A 24,786-nucleotide genomic window follows, 5' to 3' on the forward strand; every position below is an offset into this window, starting at 1 on the left:
AGGTCTTTTAAAGTCTTCTAATCCAATTAACTCTTAAAATGTACTATATTTACAATTTTGTACTGATAATTACTACCAATTCCAGACACGCAGTTTTCTGCATCACCCACATTCTACCAATGTCTTTGTGCCACCGTCACAGTAGAAGATGGAGTAGAAGAAAAAGAAGAGCTTATGACACTGCCCAATATTCTCCATCTTGCCTCTATCTACTTCCATTTTAAAAACCCAAAACTACAAACTTTCACCCTGTGACAAACTAAACTACCATCTAATTTAAATTTTTGTTGTTCTCATTTCATCCATAAGTGTTGGCAGTTTTTCCCATGGACTAAGGTCAAAGGCAATGCTTTCCTGGAGTCCTGGCAAGGGTCCTGGACCCCCCAGGGCAATTTGAGGGGTTTTCCCTATGCCTTGGACTCTAACACTGGGAGATAGGATTTTTGGAGAAAAAAGCAAAACAGGCTTTAACTTAAGATAAACAGATTTTATTAAAACACACTAAGAGAAGCAAAGGAAAAGGAAAAAAACACAAATTAATTTCTAAACCAACTTTTTTTATTACCACAAATTGTTCATTTTTTACAAACAATGTAAAGAGATAAAACTCAGAATTTCAGGTCAGTACCATTTATAAAACAGAGAGAAGTCTATTCTATTGTTTGGTAACTTTCTACAAGAGAAAGGGTCTGTTTGTGGTTTCTACTTTACACAAAAGCAGCTCGCTTAGGAAATTTCTGCAGTTGTGGAACTTTTCACTTAGGAAATTTCTGCAGTTATGGAACTTTTTATATCACGTAGCCTTTTTTGCGACTACACATATGGGTCATAGATTCATATATATTGGGGTGGTACTTTTAAAGATAAACAACTTTAAAGGTAAAGGATTTTTCAGCTTAGGGAACAGAGATGTATTCTTTTGCTGGCACAGGGGGGGCTTCTTTTTATCTTTTTCTGTTCTAACTTCTCATGGGATCACAAGATTACAGCTATTAATTCAATATTCATTCAGTCTGTCACAGATACTTTTCGCTCAAATCTACAAATCATCTCTTGAATTTATATTGTCTATGATTTAAAGGATTACTCTTGCACATTACAGTCTGTTACTATAACTCATAGGAGCTTTTCAGCCTAGAACTAAGGCAGCTTGTCATCTCTTTTACTTAAAAATTACTCTTTCTTTATTGACTTTGAGATTTCTATATTGTTTCTATACATGTCTTCAATTTGGCTGTGGCTTTTACTAAGAAAAAGATTAGGGCTTTGGAAAGCTCATCTGTGTCAAGAAAGAGTTAAATTTGTTCAGTTTGGGTTTTTTTCCAGGCAGCGGCTGACTCCAAGGCCCTGCTGTCTGGGCCAATGGGGGAAGCAGGGGTGGAGGGAGGAAACTCACCCCAATCTATCCGAGCAGCTCAGAGCAGCTGGGCAGTCAGGGATCTCAGCTGCAGCCTCCACCCCCACCACCTGGCAGCCAGTGAGGGGGCTTCCATTATTCCCACAGGGGGGAACCAGCAAGGCCTGGCCAGCCTGGGCCTCTCTTCAGAGCTATGTGCCCATCTCTGGCCAAAAGTAAAAGAGCTGAGTCACCTAAGATCTCTGATTTAAGTCTGCATTCTTCAGAAGCGTGAACAACACTCTTATGAGTCAGCCAGAACCTATCTCCAGCCTCACATCTGTGCTAAACCACAGCATGTTCCACAAATTCATGGATTACTTAGGCCACACTGTACTGCAATTATGCAGTGTTCTGATGTTTTCAAGTGTAAGTAAAGCAGAAGTAAAACTCAACTGAATTGTGTGTTATAAAACCCACCAAGCTTCATACTCTGGAAAGAAAACATAAATTTTGACTACATTGAGTGTTTCATTCCATGAGAGCTCTTGTTGACATACAGTAAGATATGAAACAGCTCAATTGAACAAATTTTCATCTTTTGGTTTTTCCTTTTGAGAAAGGGAAATGGAAAGATCACAGCATCCTGAAGGCTAGCACAGGTAACCCAGACTAATCCTCACACCACTCCTGTTGGCAATTCCTTCAGCAGCTTTGACAGCCAGATCAGGGCCAGGCAGGAGCAGTACAAAGGAATCCAGCCAGGCAGACAGGCTACAGTGCCATTCCTCAGTCCTGGAAAAAGCATCCTAGAGCTTGACATCTGTGTTCCAGTGCTTGCCAAGCACATCCCAGGAGTGGCCACACGGGCACTGGCTTTCACAGCAGTGAAACAGAAGGAAAGCAGGAGATCTGTGTGAGCCAGTGTGAGCAGTGAGGAGCACACTGCCATGGTCCTGAGAATCAGAAGGGTAAAAGCTGGAAAACTCGGGATAAGGACAGTTTAATAGGGGAAGCAAAGGCTGAACACACAAGCAAAGGAAATTAAGGAATTAATACCCTGCTTCCCATGGCTGGGCTGGTGTTCAACACCTTCAGCAGAGCAGGGTCCCATCACACATCACAGTGACTTGGGAGGACAAATGCCATCACTCCAAATGTCCCCTCTTCCTTCCTCTTCCCCCATTTTACGCACTGAGCCTGATGCTGTCTGGTCTGGAATATCCCCTGGCTCAGCTTGGGTCACCTGTCCTGGCCGTGTCCCCTCCCATGTACCCCCAGTCCCCTCACCAGCGTGGCAGTAAGAAAAGCAGGAAAGGCCTTGGCTCTGTGCAAGTCCTGCTTAGCAATAGCAGAAACATCTCTGTATTATCAGCGTTGAGTCAGCACAGGTCAAAACCACAGCCCCGTAACAGCCCCGAGGAACAAAATTAACTACCCCAGCCAGAACCAGCACAGGGGTGCAGAGTGGAAACTGTGGAGAGGATCCCCACGGGATTGTGTCAGTGCCTGGCAGCAGGGAAAGGGCAGGGGGCAGTGCCCAGACTGCACCAGTGCCCTGCAAGGACTGCAAGGTCTGCAGGGAAAAAAGAGCAGAACACAGAGAGCCAAACCCCAGCACAGCTCAGTGAACCTTTATTAGTGAAATTCCCAGCTCTCACCCCAGCCAGAGGGCTCTGCTGCTGCCCTGCAGCACAGGCCAGGCAGGGGATGCTCCATGGGGGGACTCACTGCTGCCAGATGATTTTCAGGTTTGGGGGCAGCTCTTTGGGCACGAGTTCATGGATGCCGGTCCCGTCGCTCACGGCGCGGCCGTAGAAACCCAGCACGTCCCCGGCGCGGCGCAGCCGGTGCAGTCGGGAGTTGGGCACGGCATGTCCCAGCTCTGCTGCCAGCCGGGCCAGCAGCCCGTGCTTCAGCCTCTTCTCCTCCAGCGGAGTCTGCTGCCAGTCCTGGGGAACAGAGGGCCCAAAGACCTCCCTGACGTGGGACTCGAGGCGGCTCTGCAGGTCCTGGGGAGGGAGGTAACTCCGGCTGGGGGGCCGGGGGCAGATCAGGCTGGGCTCGCTCCTCTCCTCCTGCTCAGCAGCTGCTGGCTCTGCTTCCACTTCTCTTTCCTCCTTCCTGCTGCCACCACAACACAAACAGGTTCAGCCTCTGGCCTACTCAGGACAGGGTCAGAACATTTTTGTACTCGTGGTGTTTTAAGCCAGACTCAATCCAGACATTCCCACATCCCGTGCACCATCAGGTGTGTACCCAGGAGTGCACAGGCTTTCCCCAAGTGCTGCTCCCCACTGGAGCCTCTGCAGAGCAATCGCCCACCCACCTTAGTTCACTGCTCTGAGGGAAAAGAGCATTTAAAAGAGATTAATTACTGTCACAGCTCCATGTTCTAATTCGCTGTGAATGAAAAGCATAACAGAAAATAACCACTGTAACAGAAGAAAATCAGTGCCCACAGTGTAGAAAAAACGTCATCGCTAGTTTCAAGTAAAAAAAAATTACCTCCTTTTATGCCACAATCTAGTCAACAACCCATGCACGGTCCCACGGAAAACGTTACAGAGGAATTATTTTTCATTCCTGTGAAATCCCTCGTTTGCCACTCCTAACAAAAGCAGTATCCCCTCCAAAGGCCCCAGCCCTGCACACTGCACCCGCCCGCCAGCAGAGCACCTCGGGGGGCGCTGGTTGCCCAGAGAACCTGTGGAGTCTCTTCCCTGTGGACACGCAAAACCCGCCCGGACAAATCCTGAGGGACTCGCTCAGGGGGTGTCGGGCTGAGTGACCTCCAGAGGGTCCCGGCCCGGCATGCGGAGAAGGGGAGAAGCCGCCCCCAGCCCAGCCCGTGCCCTGCGGGTACCTGCGGCCGCCCCAGAGCGCCCTGAGCCCCGCGGGGCCGAGCCCCGGCCTCCGCCGCCCCGCCGCCCGCAGCGCCGCCATGCCGGGGGCGCCTTCCCGCGGCCCCGCGGGTGACGCCTTTCGGCCGCGCCCCGCAAAGCCCCATGGGAAATGTAGTCCGGCCCCTCAGGCCGCCCCTCGCTGGGACACGGAACGTGTGAAGGTTTCCTTAGGAAAGCGTTCCTTGGTGTTTGGTCCTTGTGTGCTTTCGGGCCTTCCCGACAAGAAGGGGGATTTAATGAAGCAGGGAACAAGCTGTAAGTGATGTCAAGGTGTTGGAAAACTCACGGAACCACAGAACGTGCAGAATTTTAAGGGATCCATCAGGACGATCGAGTCCCACTCCTGGCCCTGCACAGCCCCTCCAGTGCCGAGTGCAGGGGACAATCCCTGCCCCGGCCCCGCTGCCACCCCGGGGCTGGCACAGAACGTTCCGCCCACATTCAGCAGCTCCGCCGCCTTTCCCGAGCCGGGCCCGGCTCCAGGGCCGGGCAGGGAAGGGCCGCTCCCCGGGGCCGCCCGTGGGCGGGGGCGGCTCCGCCCCGCCGCCATCTTTGCTGCGGGTGCGGGCGGTGCCGGCGCCGGGCGGGGGCGAAGCGGCGCCTCCGTGACGGGCGAGGGCGGAGCGGCGCCTCCGTGACGGGCGAGGGCGGAGCGGCGGCTGCGGGGCCATCGCCGGCGGGACGGGGCACGGCGGCCCCGGGTCTGTGGGGCGGGCCGGGGACAGCCGGGGGTGGCCGTGCGGGGGACGGGAGGCACCGCACACCCGCGGGGGGACGGAGGGAGGGACGGAGGGAGGGACGGGCCCGCGGCGTGTCCGCCCCGCGCTGTGGGGAGAGGCCGGGCCAGGGGCAGAACCCCCGCGGGATGTGGGAGAGCGGGGGAGGTGTGGGAGCGGCTGGAGGGTGCGGGGAGCTGAATCACAGCATCCTTCGGGTTGGGATCGCCCGGTGCAGCCTCCCTGCCAAGGCAGTCGCCTGAAACAGGTGACAGAGGAGCACATCCAGGTGGATTTGGGATGTTTCCAGAGGGGGAGGCTCCACGACGTCCGTGGGCAGCTGTTCCAGTGCTCTGCTGTCCTCAGTGGAGAGACGTTCTCCCTCATGTTGAGGTGGAACTTGTTGTATTTTAGTTTATGGCCACCGTTCCCGATCCTGTTGCTGGAAAAAGTCTGGACCGCCCTCCTGGCCCTCACCTTGGAGGTGTTTGTGTGTGTTAATGAGATCCCTGAGTCCTTCTCCAGACTGCCCAGGCCCAGATGTCACAGTCTCTCCTGATAAGAGAGATGCTCCAGAGCCCTCTGATCATTTCTGTGGCTGCCACTGGACCCTCTGCAGCAGCTCCTTGTCCTTGTGCCGAGGAGTCCAGACCCGGACACGGCACCCCAGCCCTGCCGTGCCAGGGCCAGGTAGAGCAGGGCCTCGGCACTTTTCCCCTTTCTCCTTCCATGTGTAAGATATTCCTGCTGGGCCTGACCTGAACCCATGGAAAAATCCCCATTAGGCTTGTGGATGGAACAGTGTTTGACTGGAGTTCCTGCTGGGGAGGGTAAACTCAAATAGCAGCTTTTCACTCTGCCCAGGGCTTTTATTTCTGTTGTTCTGTGTCTGTACATAAATAGAGGTTAATGTGTGTGTGGTGCAGTTTCTGTGCTGTCACAGGAACATCTGGTGGTGGCAGAGGTAACAAAGATTTGGGGTTAGTTGTGAAATGTTGGTGAGAAGAGAAAATCCAATTTGAGTTTCAGTCTACAGGGCTTGTCATCAGAAATCCATCCATATTTTTTAAGTAAATACTGAGTAAGTAAAACCTTGTTCCTTAGCAGAGCAGAGCAGCTGTTGTGTGTCCCAAAGGAAATAATCTGACATTCAGAGAGATGTACCTGGATGCTTAGAGCTCTTTGCCCTTGTGTGTGTGAGCAGCAGGAAGGATTGTCAGGCTCTGGAGGGGCTGGAGCCCCTGTCCCCGGCTGCAGGTGGCACTCAGGGCCTGGGGCAGGGACAGGGAGCTGTTGGTTCACGGTGAGCTCCATCTCAGGGGTGTTTCCCATTCTAAACGATGACCTGGTTCTGTGAAAGAGAGAGTCTGTGGCCATGAAACATGAACGGGCTGGGCTCTGGTGTGCAGAGTGTGAGGAGGGGCTGGGAGGGAGCTGGAGCTGAGGGCAGGGGTGCCAGCAGGCAGGAAAGGGGTGTTTGTGTTTTGTCTGTGGACAAGAGGTGTGCAAGGCAGTGGACAGCAGTGGCTTGCTGGAGTGACGGGACACATGAGCTGTTTTTAGTGACAGCTCTTCCCTTCCAATGCTCCTGGAATTCCAGCTGAAGTCAGTGCTGCTGCTGAGTGAAGGAAAATGTTTCCGTGGCCGTTGTCTTTGGTTTTTAATTAGAGATGCAATTTAATGTCTCTGTTACAAGACACCTCACAGGATCCCCGTATGTGCTGTCTCAGTAACTCACTGAGAAATAATCTTTTTACTGTTTCTGTGTGCTGAGGGGCAATGCCAAGCTGAGATGCTTGTGAAATGCTGGGCTTTGGCAAAGCAGTGTACCAGCTTCATCTTCAAAATGCAGCGGTGTTGTGGCTTTCAGTAGAACTGCTCAGTTAAAGCAGAAAGAACTGGCAGGTTCAGTTCATACCCCCTGGTTTGGCTGGAAATGCCATGACAGGCTAAAATAGAACAAATCAGTGTTACTGGTGTGGTCTGACCAGAGGGGCTGGCACAGCTCAGTGACTGTGGCAGAAGACACAGCTCGTGTCTGCTGAGGTTCTGACTGGTTCCATTTTCCATCTCCAGCCCCTCCATTTCTGCTGGAAGCCCTTTGAGGATACACTTGTAGTTTTGCCCAATAATATTTTGGGGAACTACGGGAAATACTGTTCAGACCTGAGAAAAACCTGTTTGAATGCTGAGGGTGATCAGGTCCTGGAGAGGCTGCCCAGAGCCACGGCCGAGTTCCTGTGCCTGGAGATGCTCAGGCTGCCTGGACAGGCCCTGGGCCACCTGCTGTGGCTGAGCTGCTCCAGGCAGGGGCAGGGGCAGGTGCCTCCAGCCCTCCCCTGCAGCCTCAGCTCTTCTGTGACTCTCTGTTAGCCCAGAGCTCTTCAGACTGCACTGGGGTAGGAATGGGCTCTCTTCAAACGTGTCTGCATCTCTCCTGATGGAGAGGAAAGAGTCTTTACAAGCCTTGGCTCTGAGCTGCTTTTCAGTTGTGTAGGATTTGTGAGCTCTCTGAGTCCAGGGCTCGTTTGTGTCCAGGGTGTTGCTGCCCTCAGCTTTTGCTGATTTTGTGTGTGGATTCACTGGAGCAGTTTGGTTGTTGTGCAGTGACCTGGTGCCACAGACACACTGTCTCAGTTGTTTGCTCAAGTCTAACCTGGTTTGTTTTTTGTTCATGCAGAAGAGCAGCGACGGAGCCTGCATGAAGATCTGTGTGCAAAGAGGGTAATAAGGTACAGTGCTTCCATTTTAACACTACAGAGCAGTGGATATTTCCCCATCAACTTTCTTGTTGCAGTGCAGACCCTGCTGGTGTCTTGTACAGCTTAATGCTGGACCAGAATGTGTGAGCCAGCACGGGCTGGCACAAACTCCCAGTTAGGACACAGGGAGGGGATTTGTTTCCATGACCTGGCCACTTGTGGGATCCCCAAAGCAACAGCTGGGCAGAGGTGCAGTGTTAGAGATGTGGGCAGCCTTAAACTCAGTCCATGCCAGAGGCTCCCTGGTTTATCAGGGGTTATTCCCCTCTGCAAGGTCACCTGAGTGATTTACAGTCCTTCTCACCAGTGCTCCCCTTTTAATCCATTCCTCCCAACAAATGTTTTTCCAAATCTTTTGAGTTCCATGCTCTGCTCTGTTTTGGGCATCTTGTTACCATGATGGGTCAGCATGTTAAAACCCCAAATCCAATTGACTGCACAGGTGTGCGTTTGGCATCTTTTAATGGTGTTCTTTGATGTTCAGGAAGAACTCGGGGAAGGTGGGACTCTGTGCCCTTGGCCACCATGTCTGGAATTGGCAATAAACGAGTGGCTGCAGAGCCTGGCACTTCTGCACCTCCGGAGAAGAAGGCAGGGGTGGAGGATTCGGGCACCACTGTGGAGACCATTAAACTCGGGGGTGTTTCTTCAACGGTAGGTCTTGGCTGCACCCCCCACTGCACCTTTTGTTTTCCTTCATCTGGAGGCCAAAGTGTCTCCAGGTCAGGAGTGTGAGCTCAGGCATGAGCTGAGGTCTGGGCCCTCCTGTGACCTGGCCCCTGTCCCACGTGCCGTGCCCAGGAGGAGCTGGACATCCGCACCCTGCAGAGCAAGAACCGGAAGCTGGCGGAGATGCTGGACCAGCGCCAGGCCATCGAGGATGAGCTGCGGGAGCACATTGAGAAGCTGGAGCGTCGGCAGGCCACCGACGATGCCTCTCTGCTGATCATCAACCGCTACTGGAACCAGGTTGGGGACAGCTTCTCTTGCTTCATGCTCACTGTTTTCTTGTCTCTGCTGGACCACTGCACTCCTTTGGCTCACGTCCGTTCTTTCTCTTGTCTGCCTTGCCCGTGCCGTCCTTCAGTTTGATGAAAATATCCGCATCATCCTGAAACGCTTCGACCTGGACCAAGGTGTGGGAGACCTTTTGTCTGAAAGAAAAGCACTGGTGGTGCCAGAACCTGAACCAGACTCTGACAGTAATCAGGAGCGCAAAGATGAGAGGGAACGAGGTGAGGGAACGAGGTGTCTGGGGGCAGTGGGAGAGATGGATTTCAGCTGTGGACAATGGTGATGTCCATTTCTAAAGGCTGACAGAGACTTGTTTTTGTGACTGTAAAGATCAGTGATATGGTACCTTGTAGAGCACATTGACTTTTTCTCACTCTCTGTGTTCCCAGCAGAAGGAGTGGAGCCAGCATTCTCCTTCCTGGCCACTCTGGCCAGCAGCACCAGTGAGGAGATCGAATCTCAGCTGCAGGAGCGTGTGGAGTCCTCCCGCCGGGCTGTTGCCCAGATTGTGACAATGTATGACAAGCTGCAGGAGAAGGTGGATGTGCTGTCTCAGAAGCTGAACAGTGGAGGTATGGCCAAGATGGCAGGTACTCAAGGGTGCTTATCTGCCCCACCTTAGACCTGAGCCTGCATTGTCCTTCTCATGTGCATTTATTTTCCAAAATGAATTTGTTTGGCTTTCCAAACGCTTGTTATCAAAACCTTTACTAAAGGACCAGGTGCCAGAAGTGTACTGTAGCTACTTCTGTATTGGAATGCTGAGGGCTGTGCCCAGCATGTTGGGCTAAGAAGCAGCTTGTTTCTGCCAGTGCTGTTCATGTGCCTGAGAAGTCAGAGGGGAGAGTTGAATCTTAGCAGCCAGCTGTCCTCAGCCACCACATAAAAGGCTTCACACTTAGAAGTAAAGAAGTGAGATCAGCATTGCAAACTGATGGTGGAGTCCTCTTTGCAGTTGAGCAGAAGGTGTAGGAATAACCAAGTGCTCAGTTTCCACTGAGTCCTGAGCAAAATGGTGCCCATCTAATGGTGTGGTGTGCTTAGTGTAGCTGTCATCTTTGAACATAGCAGAGTTCTGCAGAGAAAGGCAAATGACCAGCCTCTAAAAGTGAATGTAGCAGATTCACTTTACACTCAGGTGACTGTTGAAAAAACTCGATTAGCTTAAGGTTAGAATTTTAATGTTTTGAAGGAAAACTTGGGTGGAAGATCGTGCTTGGTGTGCCTTCTGTGTGCTGTGACCAGGTCTGGCGTTGGTGCAGGGGAGTGTTGCTGTCCTTGGCAAGTAGCTTTGACATGGTGCCATGAGAGCCTGTCCTCAGGGGCTCTGGTTTCCCTGTCCCCCAGGTGCTGTGGTTGTCACCTGGTGTCACAGTCTGTTGGCCTGGTGTGTCCTCCCAGGCCACCTGTCACAGGGGTTTATGCATTTGTGCAGCACTCAGGTGTCCCTGGGCCCCAAGGGCAGGCTCTGGGTTGCTGGTACAGACACAGCTGAAGTGTCTGGGGTGTGAGGGGACGCCCCCAGGTCAGGAATGTGCAGCACTGTTAAACTGCAGAGCCTTTGGCTCAGGGAGTGCAAGTCCAAGCTCTTTGTGGATGGAGATCAGGCCCTCAGGAAGCTGCACCTGTGGGAGAGGTAGAGTAAACTGAAGTTAGGCCCAGAAATCTCCTTTTCTGTTTTCTTGTTTCTCTCTTTGCTATTCAGGAATTGGAATCAGTGTTCATTGATTTCCATGAATTTCCTTTTCTTTGTGCACCTTTCAGATATTTCTCTGATGGAAGAAGCAGTGGTGGAGCTGAATTCCTACTTGTCACATGAGAATGGACGGCTGCAGGAACTGGCTGATGTTCTTCAGGAGAAGCACAGAGTCATGTCTCAGGAGGTATTAAAAGGAGAGAGAGAGAGAAAGAAATCTGCTTTGGGATCCATAAATTTAGCATAATTTGTGGTTACCGTAGATTGGAAAGCAACTTATTTCCTTGGAGAGGTACAGGAGCACATGGTTTGAAAAGTTACAAAAATGGTTATTGTTGTGGAGAGCTATAGGTAGATTTTCTATATAAATCAGATTGATTTGCTTGTTACGTGACTAGAGGAAAGGATATAAGCAAGTCAGTGATTTGAATGGATTGAACTGTTAAAGAAAAGGGGAGAACAGAGGAACCTGCAGGAAAGGGAAGCAGCAGGTGATGCTGAGGTGACTCGTGTGGACACCTGGAAGAGTCGAGGTGACATCCCTGTCCATCTGAATTCCTTGGTTTCTCTGTGTCATTTCACAGTGAAATGATATCAGTTACAAGATGATCCCACTTATAAGGGATTCACATTATTAGCAGCATTTGTCTGAGAGGCTTCAGTTCAAGTTCAGTTCAGGTTTAAAAATTGTGTTAATGCTGTTCTTGCTCAGTGTTAGACCTCTGAGCACTTAGGTGCTCTGTAAAGTAGATGGACATAGGAACTGAAAAGATTAAAATCAAAAAAGCCTTGTGATAAGCTAAGGTGGCTGCCTCGGTGTTCTGGCAGATATTACTGGCTTCCTACTCTTTTTCCATTTTTCAGTTTTGTGTTGTTTTTGTTGCTGCCTTGGGATTTGGCCAGTGTCAAATTCAGGACAGTTCATTAAATAGTCTGTCACCACAGCAAAAGATGAAAAACACATGATGAATACAAGAAAACTCCTCCTGGGCCGCCTTAGGAGAAGTTGATTCTCTGCATATGTTGGCTGAAGCAGTCCTTTGATTGCAGTTCTCCAAGCTGCAAGAGAGGGTGGAGACAGCAGAATCCCGGGTGTCTGTCCTGGAGACCATGATTGATGACCTTCAGTGGGACATCGACAAGATCCGCAAGAGGGAGCAGAGGCTCAACCGGCACCTGGCCGATGTCCTGGAACGAGTAAGGGCTGCCCTGCTGGCCAGGAGCCCTGGGAGTGCTGGGTGCTGTTGGGTGGGTGTGTGACATCCTCTCTGGGCCTGTCCTGGGAGAACTGAGACCTGCAGTGTACCTTTTTTGCTCTTGAATCTGCTCCCTCACTCCTGTTAGTATTTCACTGGGTCTGGAGGAAATCTCTTGCTTTGTTTGCAGGTAAATTCCAAAGGCTACAAGGTGTATGGAGCTGGGAGCAGCCTCTATGGGGGAACAATCACCATTAATGCCCGCAAGGTAAGGCCAGCTTGGGTGTGAGCAAGGGGAAGGATAAAGTCAAGGAGAGCAAGGGCCACAACTTGAACAGAGTTTGGATACTTATTTTAGATAATTTTAGATCCTGTGCCACAAAGCTGGGTGACTCTGGGCAAGCTGTTTTGTCTATGTCCAAGTTTCCTACTTAAGAAACACCTGGTGGAATTAGACTCTATCTCTGACTGCTTAGTCTGTAATTGCTGTTACTGCATGAACAGATAGTTCATTAGCAGATAGTCTCAGGAGACACATTAGCAGCAGGATTTACAAGCAGTTTGTCCCAACAGTTTGAGGAGATGAATGCAGAGCTGGAAGAGAATAAAGAGCTTGCTGGGAATCGCCTGAATGAATTGGAAAAACTACGTCAGGATCTTGAACAAGTAACAACCCAGAATGAAAAGCTCAAGGTGAGACATCTGTAGCTGTGTGGGGATGGGCTGCCCTCAGCTTTGCAGTGCTGTGTCTCCAAAAACCTCATTAGCAGTGTCTGTTCTGAGCCTCCTCTTTAGCTGTGTCACACTTTGCTCCAGGTACAATTCGTCGGGTCTGTGGCTCCACTTGCAGCTCGGTGCGTTGGGGACACCGTGTGGTCACCGCTGAAATTGTAATGGTTTCCTGCCCGTGCCCCGTTCTGATCTTTGGGTCCATTTTAACCATGTCTGGTTAAAAGTGTTTTCACCTCTTTCCAAGTAGTGACCCCCTTCCACCTTCCCCACTCCCTGTGCAAGTGGAACCAGAGAACAGAAACAATCAGGGAACTTGTTTGGGGCACAGACTCTTGAAGGAGTCAGTGAATTTATGTCTTTCCATTGTGGGGGATGATAGATAGAAAACAGCCTGTGAGCTTGTGATGTTTTAAAGGTGGTAACACAAGAAGCTGTGACTCTGTGGTAGATCAGTATATGGTGGGGAGAATAATCCAAATGTCTGTCTTGATAATGTAAATTTCAAAGATCTGATGCTGGGAACTGTCTTGAGGCACCTCTGAATTCTGTTTATCCACATGGGTTTGTTTAGAGAGAAATGGTCTTTAGCTTACAACTTTTTTTTCTTACTACTTTTAAGCTGAATGCATGTATCTATTTTAGCACGATTGTGACAGCGTGTTTCACTGCTGTTAGTCACAATTGTTTGCTAACTTTTTTCCCTAGGAATTCAGTTCCATACCTTTTGAATTGTTTTTTCATTTCTCTTTCTGTCAGTCATTGTGTCTTACTGGTAGAAGACTAACATAATGTCTACTTGCATGTGTGTTTTTTCTCATACTCTTCTATGTGCCCATCTTTATTGATCTAGGTGCTTGCAATTTCTTACATTTTCCAAGTTCATATCTTTGAGAGAAACTATTTCAGGACCCAAGAGTCAAAAACTTCCATGATGTGGTTGTGCACGAGAAGCAGCCTTATGTATGCAGAGAGCACAGAGAGGTTTTAAACATGGTACTGAAGCATATCACTGGGACCTACTTGACAGCAAGGCTGCTGAAGTTCTACTTTTGTCTTTGCTTGTGGCAGCTTGATTCACTGTTCTCCTGCCTTGAGAGGCAGGAGCCAAAGGCAAGGGGATAATATTCCTCTTTGTGGCATTTTCCCGTGTGTGACCCAGGTTGATCTGCGCCGAGCAGTGGAAGAGGCTGTGAAGGAGACCCCGGAATATCGGTGCATGCAGTCCCAGTTCTCTGTCCTGTACAACGAGAGTCTCCAGCTGAAGGCACACCTTGACGAGGCGCGCACGCTGCTCCACGGCACCCGCGCCACACACCAGCGCCAGGTGGAGCTGATCGAGGTAACGCCTCTGCTCCCTCAGCCTGGGGCTCTGCTGTGCCTGCAGCCATCACTGCTGGGGGCGTGTGCCTCTGGGAATGCTCAGGGAATTGACATTTCTGGCAATGATTCAGGCTGCTGTGGTGGCTTATATTGCTGAGGTGAGAGATAGTCCAGGTTCAGAGCACCAATTGTGTTTCCCTTTTGTTCCTCAGAGGGATGAGGTCGGCCTTCACAAGAAGCTGCGCACGGAGGTGATTCAGCTGGAGGACACCCTGGCACAAGTCCGCAAAGAATATGAGATGTTGAGGATAGAGTTTGAGCAGACACTTGCTGCCAATGAGCAAGCAGGTACGATGTTGCTCTGCTGTGCCTAAAAACAACCACCACCTACCCACCAGTGCCCATTGGGGCTACAGTGCACTAGAACACCTGGCTTGATTCTTTGTTACTGTTAAATACTTGTTCTGGCAGGTGTCTTCATCTCAACAAACAAAGCTCTTCACCTGTTTTATCACCTGTTTTATTGGGAGGCCAGTTCCATGTTATCTGATTTCCTTCTCGATGCTGCATAATAGATACATTTTGCTAACAGTTTGGTTAATGGCAGGATATTTTGCATTATTAAAAATTACTTATGAAGGCAGGATTCATTTCCAAGTCTGTAAGGACAATCTAGATAGCAAAGCAGTAATTCTTAAATTTCATCAGAGGAAATAGATGACTTCTGAAGTAGCATTTAAATCAGATTTCTTTTGTAACGTGACATGTTTCCCTTAGGATCATGAGTATAAGAATAATGTTAGGTGGGAGCTTAGGACTGCAAATTTGCAAGGACTTATAAATACACCTTACCTGTAAGGCATATAAAACTAGCATGACTTTTTTCTGCAAGTATTTGTGTTGCCCTATTGTGTGGCAGAATGGTAATAGTTTTATTTTGTTCTTCATCTCCATGAAAGTCCTGAAGAAGGTTGACAGAAGTGTGTTTTTTACAGAGGTGTTTCTGTTTTTGCAGGCCCCATTAACCGGGAGATGCGTCACCTCATCAGCAGCCTCCAGAATCACAACCACCAGCTGAAGGGAGAGGTGTTGAGATACAAGCGCAAACTGAGAGAGGCCCAGGCTGACCTGAGCAAGGTAACACAGCAGGAAATGCCAGAACAGAGGGGAAAGTGCTCAGGAGAAGGGGGAATGCTGCCACCCTTGCCAGCAATATCAGCCTTTCTGATACTCTGTGCAGGATGTAGTGAAATTTTCTGTGGAGCTCTTCCCTCTGCTGCTTCCTTTGACCAAATGAATGCTCTTCCTTTGTAGCTGTGCAGTGCTCCATGAAAAGGGGGCATGGAAGTGTGGGTCTGGGAAGACAAGGAACAAGGGGGAAGGAAGATTCCTGACTAAGAGCTTAAATGTTTGTTTTCTTGATCATCTCTCCTGCTGTTCCATGCCAGATCCGCTCTCGCAGTGGCAGTGCTCTCCTGCAGTCCCAGTCCAGCGCTGAAGACACAAAGGAGGAACCTGCAAAGATCAAGCAGGAGCCTGATGATCCTTCTGCCCAAGGGCCTGTTGCCAAGGCTGCTGCTGAAGATGTTCATGAACTGAAGGCCAGGCGAGATGAAGAGGAACGGGAGCGGGAGAGACGAGAAAGGGAGAGGGAACGAGAGAAGGAGAAGGAGAGAGAGAGAGAACGAGAGAGAGAGAAGGAAAAGGAAAAGGAACGAGAGCGGGAAAGGCAGAAGCAAAAGGAATCGGAGAAGGAGAGAGAGTCCAAAGAGAAGGAGAAAGGGAAGCATGAAGATGGCAGAAAGAAGGAGGCTGAAGTGATCAAGCAGCTGAAGGCTGAGCTCAAGTAAGAGTTGTTGTCTCTCCCTTTCCTGTGGGAGCAGTGCCCAAGCCTGGGGTGTTCACATGTTCTTGCTTTTATGGGATCAGCATCGCTGAAGTTTGGAGCCAAGAGAGTTTCTTGACACTCTGTATCTGATTGTGATGTGGTCAGTGTTGAAGTGTTTTTCCTACAGTAGCCTAAAGCATGAATTACCAAACTAGATACTTCCTGGTGTGGGTCAAGTAATGTTTATTTGTTGCTGTTGTAACAACAGCATAGAAGTTCAGAGCAGCAGGTTATTAATAGAGGACACATCAGTGTTCCTGCTCCTGGATGGTTCCCCCAGCAGAGGTGGATGGTTTGTAGCTTATTGTTAGGATACATATTTCATTTGCACCCCACTTCTTGCCTTTCAACCCATGTGCCTGAACATGTTTCTGTTCCAGCCTGTAGCTCAGGTGGTGTTTTATGTTACCGGGATAAGATGAGCCACAACTCCATATCCGTGTGGGAGATGGAGAGAATCTTGGCAGGCTCTCATGCTGGCTGTGTAACAGTGTGGCTTTGCTGCTGTGTTCTCACCGTGCTCTGTCTCCCTTTCTCCAGGAAGGCCCAGGAGAGCCAGAAGGAGATGAAACTGTTGCTGGATATGTACCGCTCTGCCCCCAAAGAGCAGAGAGACAAGGTGCAGCTGATGGCAGCTGAGAAGAAGGCAAAAGCTGAGGTATTTCTAATTTCTCTTCCCTTTTTTTTAAATGTGTTACTTAAACTTATTTTCAGATACTCTGCTTCAGAACTGTGTTGTTGCTCTCCTCAGAGCTAAGGATTATTTGTCTTCTCAGCTTTGTCACTTAGGGATTGGAATGGTCTGGAGATAAACAGGGACAAGTTGCTAGTGCAGGCACACACACACACACAACAATCTCTGGGTTCATAACCACAGAGCCATTTGCAGATCCCTTAGGTACCAGCATGTCCCTCTGTTGGGTATCCCTGTGGTTCCAAGCCCCTCTTGCCTTTTTCACAAGCAGCTCTCACCTAGAGGCAGCACTTACTCTGTGCAGCACGTGCATGGGGTAAAGAGATAGATTACACGACTAGACTTAGGAGAATGAGCAATAAAAAGATACAAGAAGATGGGTTAGGACAGGATATGATGATCATGTGCAAGGCTGAGCCAGACAAATGTGCTCTGGCTGCCCATGTTTTCCATGGGCCTGGCTTCTTTTATACCCTTCTATGTCTAACACCAATTTGTTCATCCTTGATCTCCTTCTCTCTGCACATTGCTTCTGGATTTGAACAGCTCTTGATTCCCACAGCCCTCCCAGTTCAGGAGTCATTCCTGCTTTACAGTGTCATCAGTTAGAAAGTCCCAGCTGATCTTCCTGGAAGTGGTTCCTGTAGTTTCTTGGAAGCCTGTCAGCTGTTGTGACAGGAGAGGTTTGCTTCCTCTCTTTGTCTCTGTGTTTGTTTTGTCAGGTTTGTGTCTCTGTATATTTCAGTTTGGGTTTTCTCCTTGTCCCACACTCAGATGACCTTGATGGAATAAACATTTTCACATTCTCATGTGCTCTCATCAGTTAGTGTGACTAACCCCGTTTCCTTCTCACCACTGCCTCCCTTACCATTTGTCTGCCAAGTTTGTGTCTCTGTAGGTTTTATTTCACCTCCTCCTTTCCCCATTACCACCTTCTTATGTGGAAGAAGGTCCTTGACCAGATGCCCTCAAAGGAGCAGGTGCTCTCTATCCACATATCCCTACATGTACCATTGCAGGAGACTGATGTTCCTACTCTGATAAAAGATGCTGTGAACTTTTCAAAGGTGTGGAAGTCAAGATCTTGGGCTTACAGCCCATCTCAAATGGTGCATCTGCCTGTAATGTCAAAATGACATGGGTTTTTTTTGCTATGCTTTGAAGACAGTTGTCGTGGTTTGAAAGCAAAAGGAGTGAGAGGCTCCAGGTCAGAGATACAATTTAATAAGGAGAAAGGTTAAAAGGTAAAAATAAAATAAAGTAAATGCAATAACACAAAGGACCACTGACAGAGTCAGAATACAACCTGAGCAGGATGGTGGAAACAGTCCAGATGAGGTGCTCTTCCTGAAGCAGTGATCCTGTAGAAAGGTCTGGTAGCCCTGCTCCTCTGGGAATCCAGTAGGTAAGGGCTGTTTGCACTGTCCCGAATTCCAGATTATATCCAGGTGAGAATGCTTGGCTCCTCCCCCTGGGCATAGCATCTCACAATGGGATGATGAGTTGTGAAGTGGGTCCTCGATGGCCCATTAAACAGAGATAACTCCTGGAGGGAGTTACCTGTGAGCCTTGGGAAGGCGTTAATGGGCCATTAGCAGAAGACACCCCAAAGTAAGGGGCTTGGGAACCGTACAGCACTGCCCCACTTGTTTAACAGTTCATGAAGATGGTAAAAGAATAAACATTTTGTGTACACCTACACTGCAACCCAGGACAACAGTCCTGAGTGTTTCAGAGAATTTTGGGGAAAACAGGCTCTTAACAATGCTCAGGGCACATCCTTGTGTTTAGTGTCATTTCTGGTTGGTTTTTGTAGCTTGAAGAACTGAGGCAGAGAGTGAAAGAGTTGGAAGACAAGGAAAAAAAGGAGAGTAAAAAGATGGCTGATGAGGATGCCCTGCGCAAGATCCGAGCAGTGGAGGAACAGATTGAATATTTACAGAAGAAACTGGCCATGGCTAAGCAGGTGAGAAGCTTCTGATAAATTCTCTTTGGCTGGAGCACCTGTGAAGGAGCTGCCTTCAGGTTACATCCAGGAAGAGAGGAGGAATTTATATCTGTATGGGCCAGAGATATGAGTTTGATCCTTGTTTACCAAAGGGGAAGAAAACAAGCAGAAGAACCACCAACAAAATAACCCCCTCCACCCTCAGCTGTGGGGTATCACAGGCAGGCCATGGTGGGAAATGTTTAATAACAAGTAAACCTTAAAAAACAAGTAAACATGTAGCCTTGGTGAAGCACACAGAGGAGAATTGGCTTTATCAGCCATTAGGGGAAGAGATTACAATTTTTTAAGAGTTATTATCTCCTCAGTTCTTTTGGTGAATATGTGTATGGAACTCGTACATACCTTCTGCCAAAGAAAGGCTTAATCCAATGAGAGAGCAGGCCCACCTCAGCAGGGCAGAGGCAAGCCAATAATTGACATGTACTTTTTTAGAATACTTGTTATTGTAGAACAGAACTGCTCTAGCTTGTCAATGCTGAAATGGCCAAAGTGAGTTTAAGGCACTTGGCAGCCTGTTAGTTGGAAGCTGTCAAGCTGTCCACATGTAGGATTTTTGGCCTGGTGTATCTGACCTCTGTTCAGCTGCTGGGAATGGGGAGTTGGCTCCTGCCCAGCTCTGGCAATGACTGTGTCAAAGCTGATTTTTCCAGACAAACAATAGGTGACCCATCTTTTCTCTGCACCTTCAAATTCAGAATATCTCTGCTGTGGTGCAGACTTGTAGGGAGTGTTTTTCTGGTTGTTGGGATGACAGTAGCGTTCCCTGACATCAAGAGTCTTCCTTCATCTTCACTGGGTTTGGTGTCTCTGAATAAAATGTTCAGGGTCACTGTAGGGGGTCCAGGGCACAGTTTGGCCAGAGCCTGTGGCTCTTTTGCAGGAAGAAGAGGCCCTGCTGTCAGAAATGGATGTCACAGGCCAAGCCTTTGAAGACATGCAAGAGCAGAACATCCGCCTGATGCAGCAGCTGCGGGAGAAGGATGATGCCAATTTCAAGCTGATGTCAGAACGTATCAAGTCCAACCAGATCCATAAGCTGCTGAAAGAGGAAAAGGAAGAGCTGGCAGACCAAGTTTTGACACTGAAAACACAGGTAATACAGAGAAATGAGAGGACAAAATAGCTGGTGGGGAAGGGGAGGTGTTTTTTGTAGCTGTTTTAGGCAGCTGCACACAACTGTTTGGTCACTCCACCAGTGAGGGGAAGGGGAAAGCATCAGAAGGCAGAGAGAAAACAGGTGAGATGAAATGAAGGCAGTTTAACAGTTAAAGCAAAGATGTCCATACAAACAAAACAAAAAATTAATTGATTACTTCCTGTTTCAGGTGGGAGTTAAGTCATCTCCAGGAAGGCGGAGCTTCATCATGCCTTGTTGTTATTTAATAAATGCTGCAGCTCTGAACATCCTCCCCCTTCTCCCTTGCACCAGCTGTTCTTGCTGAGCACAGGAACACCCCTTGGGCCTGCTGGATCAGCTGTCCTGGCTCTGTGGCATCCCAGCTCCTTGGGCAGCCTCAGCCTACCTGCTGGTGGGCAGCATGAGACACAGAAGGTCTTGGTGCTGTGTAAATACTGCTCAGCAACAGCTAAAACAGTGCTGTGTTACTGACAGTGTTTTGCTCCCAAATGTGAAACAGAGCAGCATGTGAGCTGCTCTGAAGAGAATTAATTATCCTCACCAAAATCAGTCCAGGACAGAGTGTTCCTCTCACCAGCCTAGGACTGCATCAGGCTTCAAAGGGGGCTGCCTTTGTGAGAAACTGAGGCTGCTGTATGAGCATTAAAATGTCCTACAGGTTCACAGGGAGCAGATGGGTGAGGAAAAGTGGGAAGTCCTTTTCCTGTTATAGTGCAGCTTCTACTTGTATATTCTACCTGTGCCTGTATATATTGGTAACAAGCAGGAGGAGTAGGAAACCATGGTTCAGTCTGAGCTACCTCAGACATGGGGACAGGCTGGGAGAAGAAGGCACTGGGAGCACTGGAACAGAGAAGGACTTGCACATTCTGGTAGATCAGAGGCCAGCCATGACCCAGCAGTGCACACTGGGAGCCCAGAAAGCCAACTGCAGCCTGGGCTGCCTCCAAAGCAGTGTGGGCAGCAGGCTGAGGGAGGGGATTCTGCCTCTGCTCTGCCCTCATGAGACCCCAGCTGCAGTGCTGCATCAGCTCTGGGCTCCTCAGCACAGGAAAGACACAGGCACCTGTTGGAGGGAGTCCAGAGGAGCCTATAAAGATGATGAGAGGAAATGAGCCCCTCTGCTACAAGAACAGGCTGAGAGAGCTGGGCTTGTTCAGCATGGAGAAAAAAAGACTCAGGGGAGACTTCATTGCAGCCTTCCAGTACCCGAAGGGGACTTAGAAAAAGGAGAGAGAGGAACTTTTTCTATGAACATATAATGACAGGACAAGGGGCAGAGGTTTTAAACTGAAAGAGGGGAGGCTTAGATTAGATGTTAGGAAGAAATTCTTCAGTCAGAGAGTGGTGAGGCACTGCTAGAGGTTACCCAGAGAAGTTGTGGATGCCCCATCCCTGGAAGTGTTCAAGGCCAGGCTTGGATGGGGCTTTGAGAAACGTGTCCTAGTGGAAGTTATCCTAGGGAGGCTGGGATAGATGATCTCCTAAGGTCCCTTCCAATCCAGGCCATTCCATGGCTCTGTATCCTGTCATCCTTGGAACCACTGTGGAACTGTTCAGTGCCTTGCAGCAAGTCTTGAAGCCACTGTCCAAAAATTAAGACATCTTTGTTGCAAATATTTGACTGCTAAGTTTTCAGGTGTTGAGCAGAGAGATGGGGTGCAGCTCTCTGGATCCAGGCAGGGCTGTTCAGGGAGAAAAAGGCAAGCTGAAGGTGTGCTCACTGCTGATGGGGAAGCAGGGGTGGTTTTAGCCTGCAGCTTGAGTGACAGCTCTGGAGACCCACAGAGCGGGCCTTCATTCCTTCTGTCCCTTGTGTCTCCTGTCCAAGGTGGATGCCCAGCTGCAGGTTGTACGTAAGCTGGAGGAGAAGGAGCACTTGCTGCAGAGCAGTATTGGAACAGGAGAGAAAGAGCTGGGTCTGCGAACACAGGCCCTGGAGATGAACAAACGCAAGGTGAGGGGCCCCTTCCTTTCCTCTTGGGCTCTGAGGTGGAGCTGCTGCCTTGAGGGAGGCACAGAGGGCAGTGAGCTCTCACAGGTATTACAGAACTGGTATTCCCTGGTTTTGGATGGGTGTATCAGAAGGCTGAGGAGTCCTGGAGAGAATTCTGATGTAAGTACTAGAGACTGATGTTTTCCTTTGATGAGGGGGAGCAGATCATACATGTTTCTGTGGAACCTCTGGTGAAAAAGGAGACAGCAGCCAGATGAAGTTAACTGTGGTCAAAGGTTTTGTAGGAAAGGTAGGATAAGCAAAAGGAAAATAGAGCTGGGGAATGTGAACACTTCTAACAAATGCCTAAGATCAAAAAAGTAGATGTGTTACCAGTAAAATGAGACTAAGTCTTACGGCTGATGCTGCCTTTATTGTTAAGTTTTAGTAGAAATGCAGAAGTTACATTAAAAGAGGCAGAAAGGGAAGCAGGAATATCCCTGTGAAGAGGAGCTGGGGAGAATTCAGCAGAGTCACCTGTGTTTAATACAACAATTCATGGTATTAAGGGCATTTGGTTATAAAGTTAGAAGGGAAGTGGTGAAGATAGAAGGTGGTTAGAAATAGGTATCCTACAGTTCTAATTCAGCTGTAGAACTGGCTCTGAACAATTTATTGAGAAAACGTGCAGGCTGGAAGGCTGAAAATACGTTGAGAGAATTGGACAATCATTAGTGTTTTTCTAAGTGACATGCTTTGCAGTGTGCCAAGGCTTGGCTCTGCCCAAAGGAACCTTGAAGCTGAATGATTAGAACTTGTTAATAATAAGGTAATAACAGGGACTAGAAATCATGAGAGCTGTTCTTCTGGCTTTTGGTCTTTTTATATTGGTTTTCTTTTTCAGGCCATGGATGCAGCACAGCTTGCAGATGATCTGAAGGCCCAGCTAGAGCTGGCTCAGAAGAAGTTACATGATTTTCAGGAGGAGATAGTGGAAAACAGAGTAACTCGAGAAAAAGAGATGTTCAACTTCAAAAGGGCTGAGGTATATATCCTATGCACAATCCTTCAAGATCTGTCTGCTTTAGTGTCCTTCTTGTACATTGAGCCTGCAGAGAGTTTCAGCTAAATGCTCTTGGTGTCCAGTTTCACTTTGATTCTCTCTTTGTCAGGTCTTGGCTCTTTCATATTTTGTCCACTGATAACTGACAATACTTGTGGCATCAGATGGTCATGTTGTCCCTTGGATTTTAGGGGATGAAACTATGGGTGGCATGACTTAGCCAGCCAGGTGCATGTTCTCTTTGGTCCCTGAAGAAGCTGTGACAGAGAATGTGCTGCTCCTTCACTTGGTCTTCTGTTTTTGTGCAGGAAGATATTTCCAGGTTGCGCAGGAAGCTGGAGACCACAAAGAAGCCTGACATGGTTCCCAACTGTGATGAGATCCTGATGGAGGAAATCAAGGATTATAAGGTGAGTATCTGTGTCTGTAACTTCCCTTTTCACTTGAGTCACAAAGTGCATAGCACACTTTACAGATGAGATCTGCCATCTCTCATCTGTACTCTGGCCATGAGGAAACCACATTGTCCTTCTGAGGAAGGGAAGGACCTTCACTTTGAGCCATCTGTGAGCACAGCAGCCGGGCTGGGGCCTCTCCCAGCTCTGTGTGTGTGTGTGTGTGTGTGTGTGTGTGTGTTTTGCAGGCCCGCCTGACGTGCCCGTGCTGCAACATGCGCAAGAAGGACGCGGTGCTCACCAAGTGCTTCCACGTCTTCTGCTTCGAGTGCGTGAAGACGCGCTACGACACCCGGCAGCGCAAGTGCCCCAAGTGCAACGCGGCCTTTGGGGCCAACGACTTCCACAGGATCTACATCGGCTGAGCCTCACAGAGCCTCTGCTTGTGCTGAGCCAGCCCCTCCTCTCTGCCAGCTGCTGCTGCCTCAGCTGCACTGTCTTCTCCAGGTGCGTTCAGGGGCTCTACAGAAACAGACTTTGGATCTTGCTTCCTTCCTTGGCCCTGTCCCTTTGGTCTTGCCCTCAGATTTTGTCTGCTCTTTGTGCCTGGGAGGAAATTTCCCGTCACTCGCTTTCCCACTGCCAAGGTGAGAACGTGCAGCTGAAGTGCTGCCCTGGTGGGATGGAAGCTGAGCTGTGGCAGCAATTAGTGAGGGCTTCATTTGAGGGCTCTGCTTTGGATGCTAATTAAATCCCATCAAGGGATGGCACTGCTCCTGGGAGGGAAGTGGTTCCCAGTGACCAGGTCCGATGGAGGCCAAGGAACTCAAGTAGACTCAGTGGAGCAACTCCTTAGGTACCTGTGTATCTTCCTGAGTCAGGGCAAGAACCCCTGAGGGCTGGTGCACTAGGAACATCCTCCTGAGCCCCAAACATTAAACATCTTACTATCCAGAAGGGGAGAAAGGAAAGACCTTGGAGACCCTTAGAAAACAGCATGCCACTGATGAGCCCTGGTTGATGTGCTCACCTTCCCCTAGGCTGAGGCATTGTTGTCATTGTCCTTCTCAGAAAAGGACTTTTAGTGGTTCCTTTGCTGCAACTTTACCACAAAGATTGATCTTATTATGTACAAAGTCTTATTAAAGTTGTTGTTTGGTTTATTTTTCTGGTTCTCTTGCTTCTGGTACTATGTGTCTGTGCTCCCATCCTTTGTCCAGTTCTTGGAAACATTTCTCACAAGCTTGAAACTTCGACAGTAGAGACACTTAATTCCTTCCTTCCTCTGCTTTCAGAATATGCTCAACTAGAACAGCTTTTGGCCCTTTGGCTGTATCCCCAGTAGCTTATTCCTGACACGACAGGAAGGCCAGGGTGCTGCATTGTTTCTGCAGTCATTTTGTCATGGCTGCTGGGAATTTTGCAGGGATGTGGTGTGGCTTAGAGTCTCAGTGCTCCCTCTGCTTGGAGGCTGCATTTGAAGTCTGCTCCTAAAAGCAACATGGGAAGTTGTTGATTTGCAACATTCCTTCCTAGAGTGTAGTGTTTTCCCTGTAAACTTAGTTTGCTTGGAAGGTGCACCTGTCAGAGGTTTGTCTCGTGGCTGTCCCTTCCCTGGAGCATGGAATCTCTCCTGCCCTCCTGTATCCCCTCTCTGCAGGAAATAACAGATACAAAGCAAAAGGAGTTCATCACAGGCCCTTACACTATTAATTATTATCTTGGGGAAAACATTCAGAATATATGAATAAAGCCTTGTAAAAGATGAGGAATCCTGAAAAGTGAGAAGGAACACATCATCCTGCCTTTCCAAGGGGAATCTGGGCTGCTGAGAATTTCTGCCATGGTGTAAGAGCTGTTAGAAGAAAAGAGAGTAGAAGCCTCTTCCCTTTCTCTGGAAGTTGCTCCTGGGATTACAGGTTCTGGCAGGAAGTTGGCTAAAGAATGGTGTGCTGATGCTGCTGGTGGATTTTGGGGTACAAA

The 24,786-nt window shown here is 49.0% G+C and overlaps 2 protein-coding genes across 5 annotated transcripts in view; one reads left to right on the forward strand and one right to left on the reverse strand.

The window, feature by feature from the left end:
- The window catches only part of LOC310922602 (large ribosomal subunit protein mL50-like), a 66,575-nt gene extending 62,277 nt beyond the window's left edge, over nt 1-4,298 (reverse strand). Inside the window, exons 1-2 of one of the 3 annotated variants that reach the window (XR_014592450.1) lie at nt 4,203-4,298; nt 2,970-3,463 (exon numbers count right to left, since the gene is read on the reverse strand). Coding sequence is in view for 2 of the 3 variants with exons in the window: in XM_083883263.1 (XP_083739389.1) it covers nt 3,064-3,463; nt 4,203-4,282 (480 nt within the window). In the remaining variant the exon portion in view is untranslated. Of the gene's footprint in view, nt 1-953; nt 3,464-4,202 lie in introns of those variants that run through there. The other 2 variants (XM_083883263.1, XM_083883264.1) reach the window with 2 other exon arrangements.
- A 3,262-nt stretch (nt 4,299-7,560) lies between these two features.
- LOC310922599 (E3 ubiquitin-protein ligase BRE1A-like) lies at nt 7,561-23,321 on the forward strand. 2 transcript variants are annotated; one of them, XM_083883258.1, is made up of 20 exons: nt 7,561-7,690; nt 8,205-8,374; nt 8,522-8,689; nt 8,808-8,955; nt 9,127-9,306; nt 10,499-10,617; nt 11,481-11,627; nt 11,817-11,894; nt 12,200-12,319; nt 13,518-13,697; nt 13,891-14,026; nt 14,694-14,815; nt 15,127-15,524; nt 16,107-16,224; nt 18,077-18,226; nt 19,152-19,364; nt 21,241-21,366; nt 22,250-22,390; nt 22,717-22,818; nt 23,052-23,321. In XM_083883258.1, exons 2-20 carry the CDS (start codon nt 8,246-8,248, stop codon nt 23,226-23,228), a joined length of 2,952 nt encoding a protein of 983 aa, XP_083739384.1. In that variant the 5' UTR covers nt 7,561-7,690; nt 8,205-8,245; the 3' UTR covers nt 23,229-23,321. The 2 variants fall into 2 exon arrangements, with proteins under 2 accessions (XP_083739384.1, XP_083739383.1); XM_083883257.1 differs by having other exon boundaries at nt 9,124-9,306; nt 23,052-23,320.
- The last annotated feature ends 1,465 nt before the right edge of the window (nt 23,322-24,786 follow it).

The sequence above is a fragment of the Zosterops lateralis genome (genome assembly GCF_965231275.1).
Source record: "Zosterops lateralis genome assembly, chromosome: Z".
In the NCBI taxonomy this organism is placed as follows: domain Eukaryota; kingdom Metazoa; phylum Chordata; class Aves; order Passeriformes; family Zosteropidae; genus Zosterops; species Zosterops lateralis.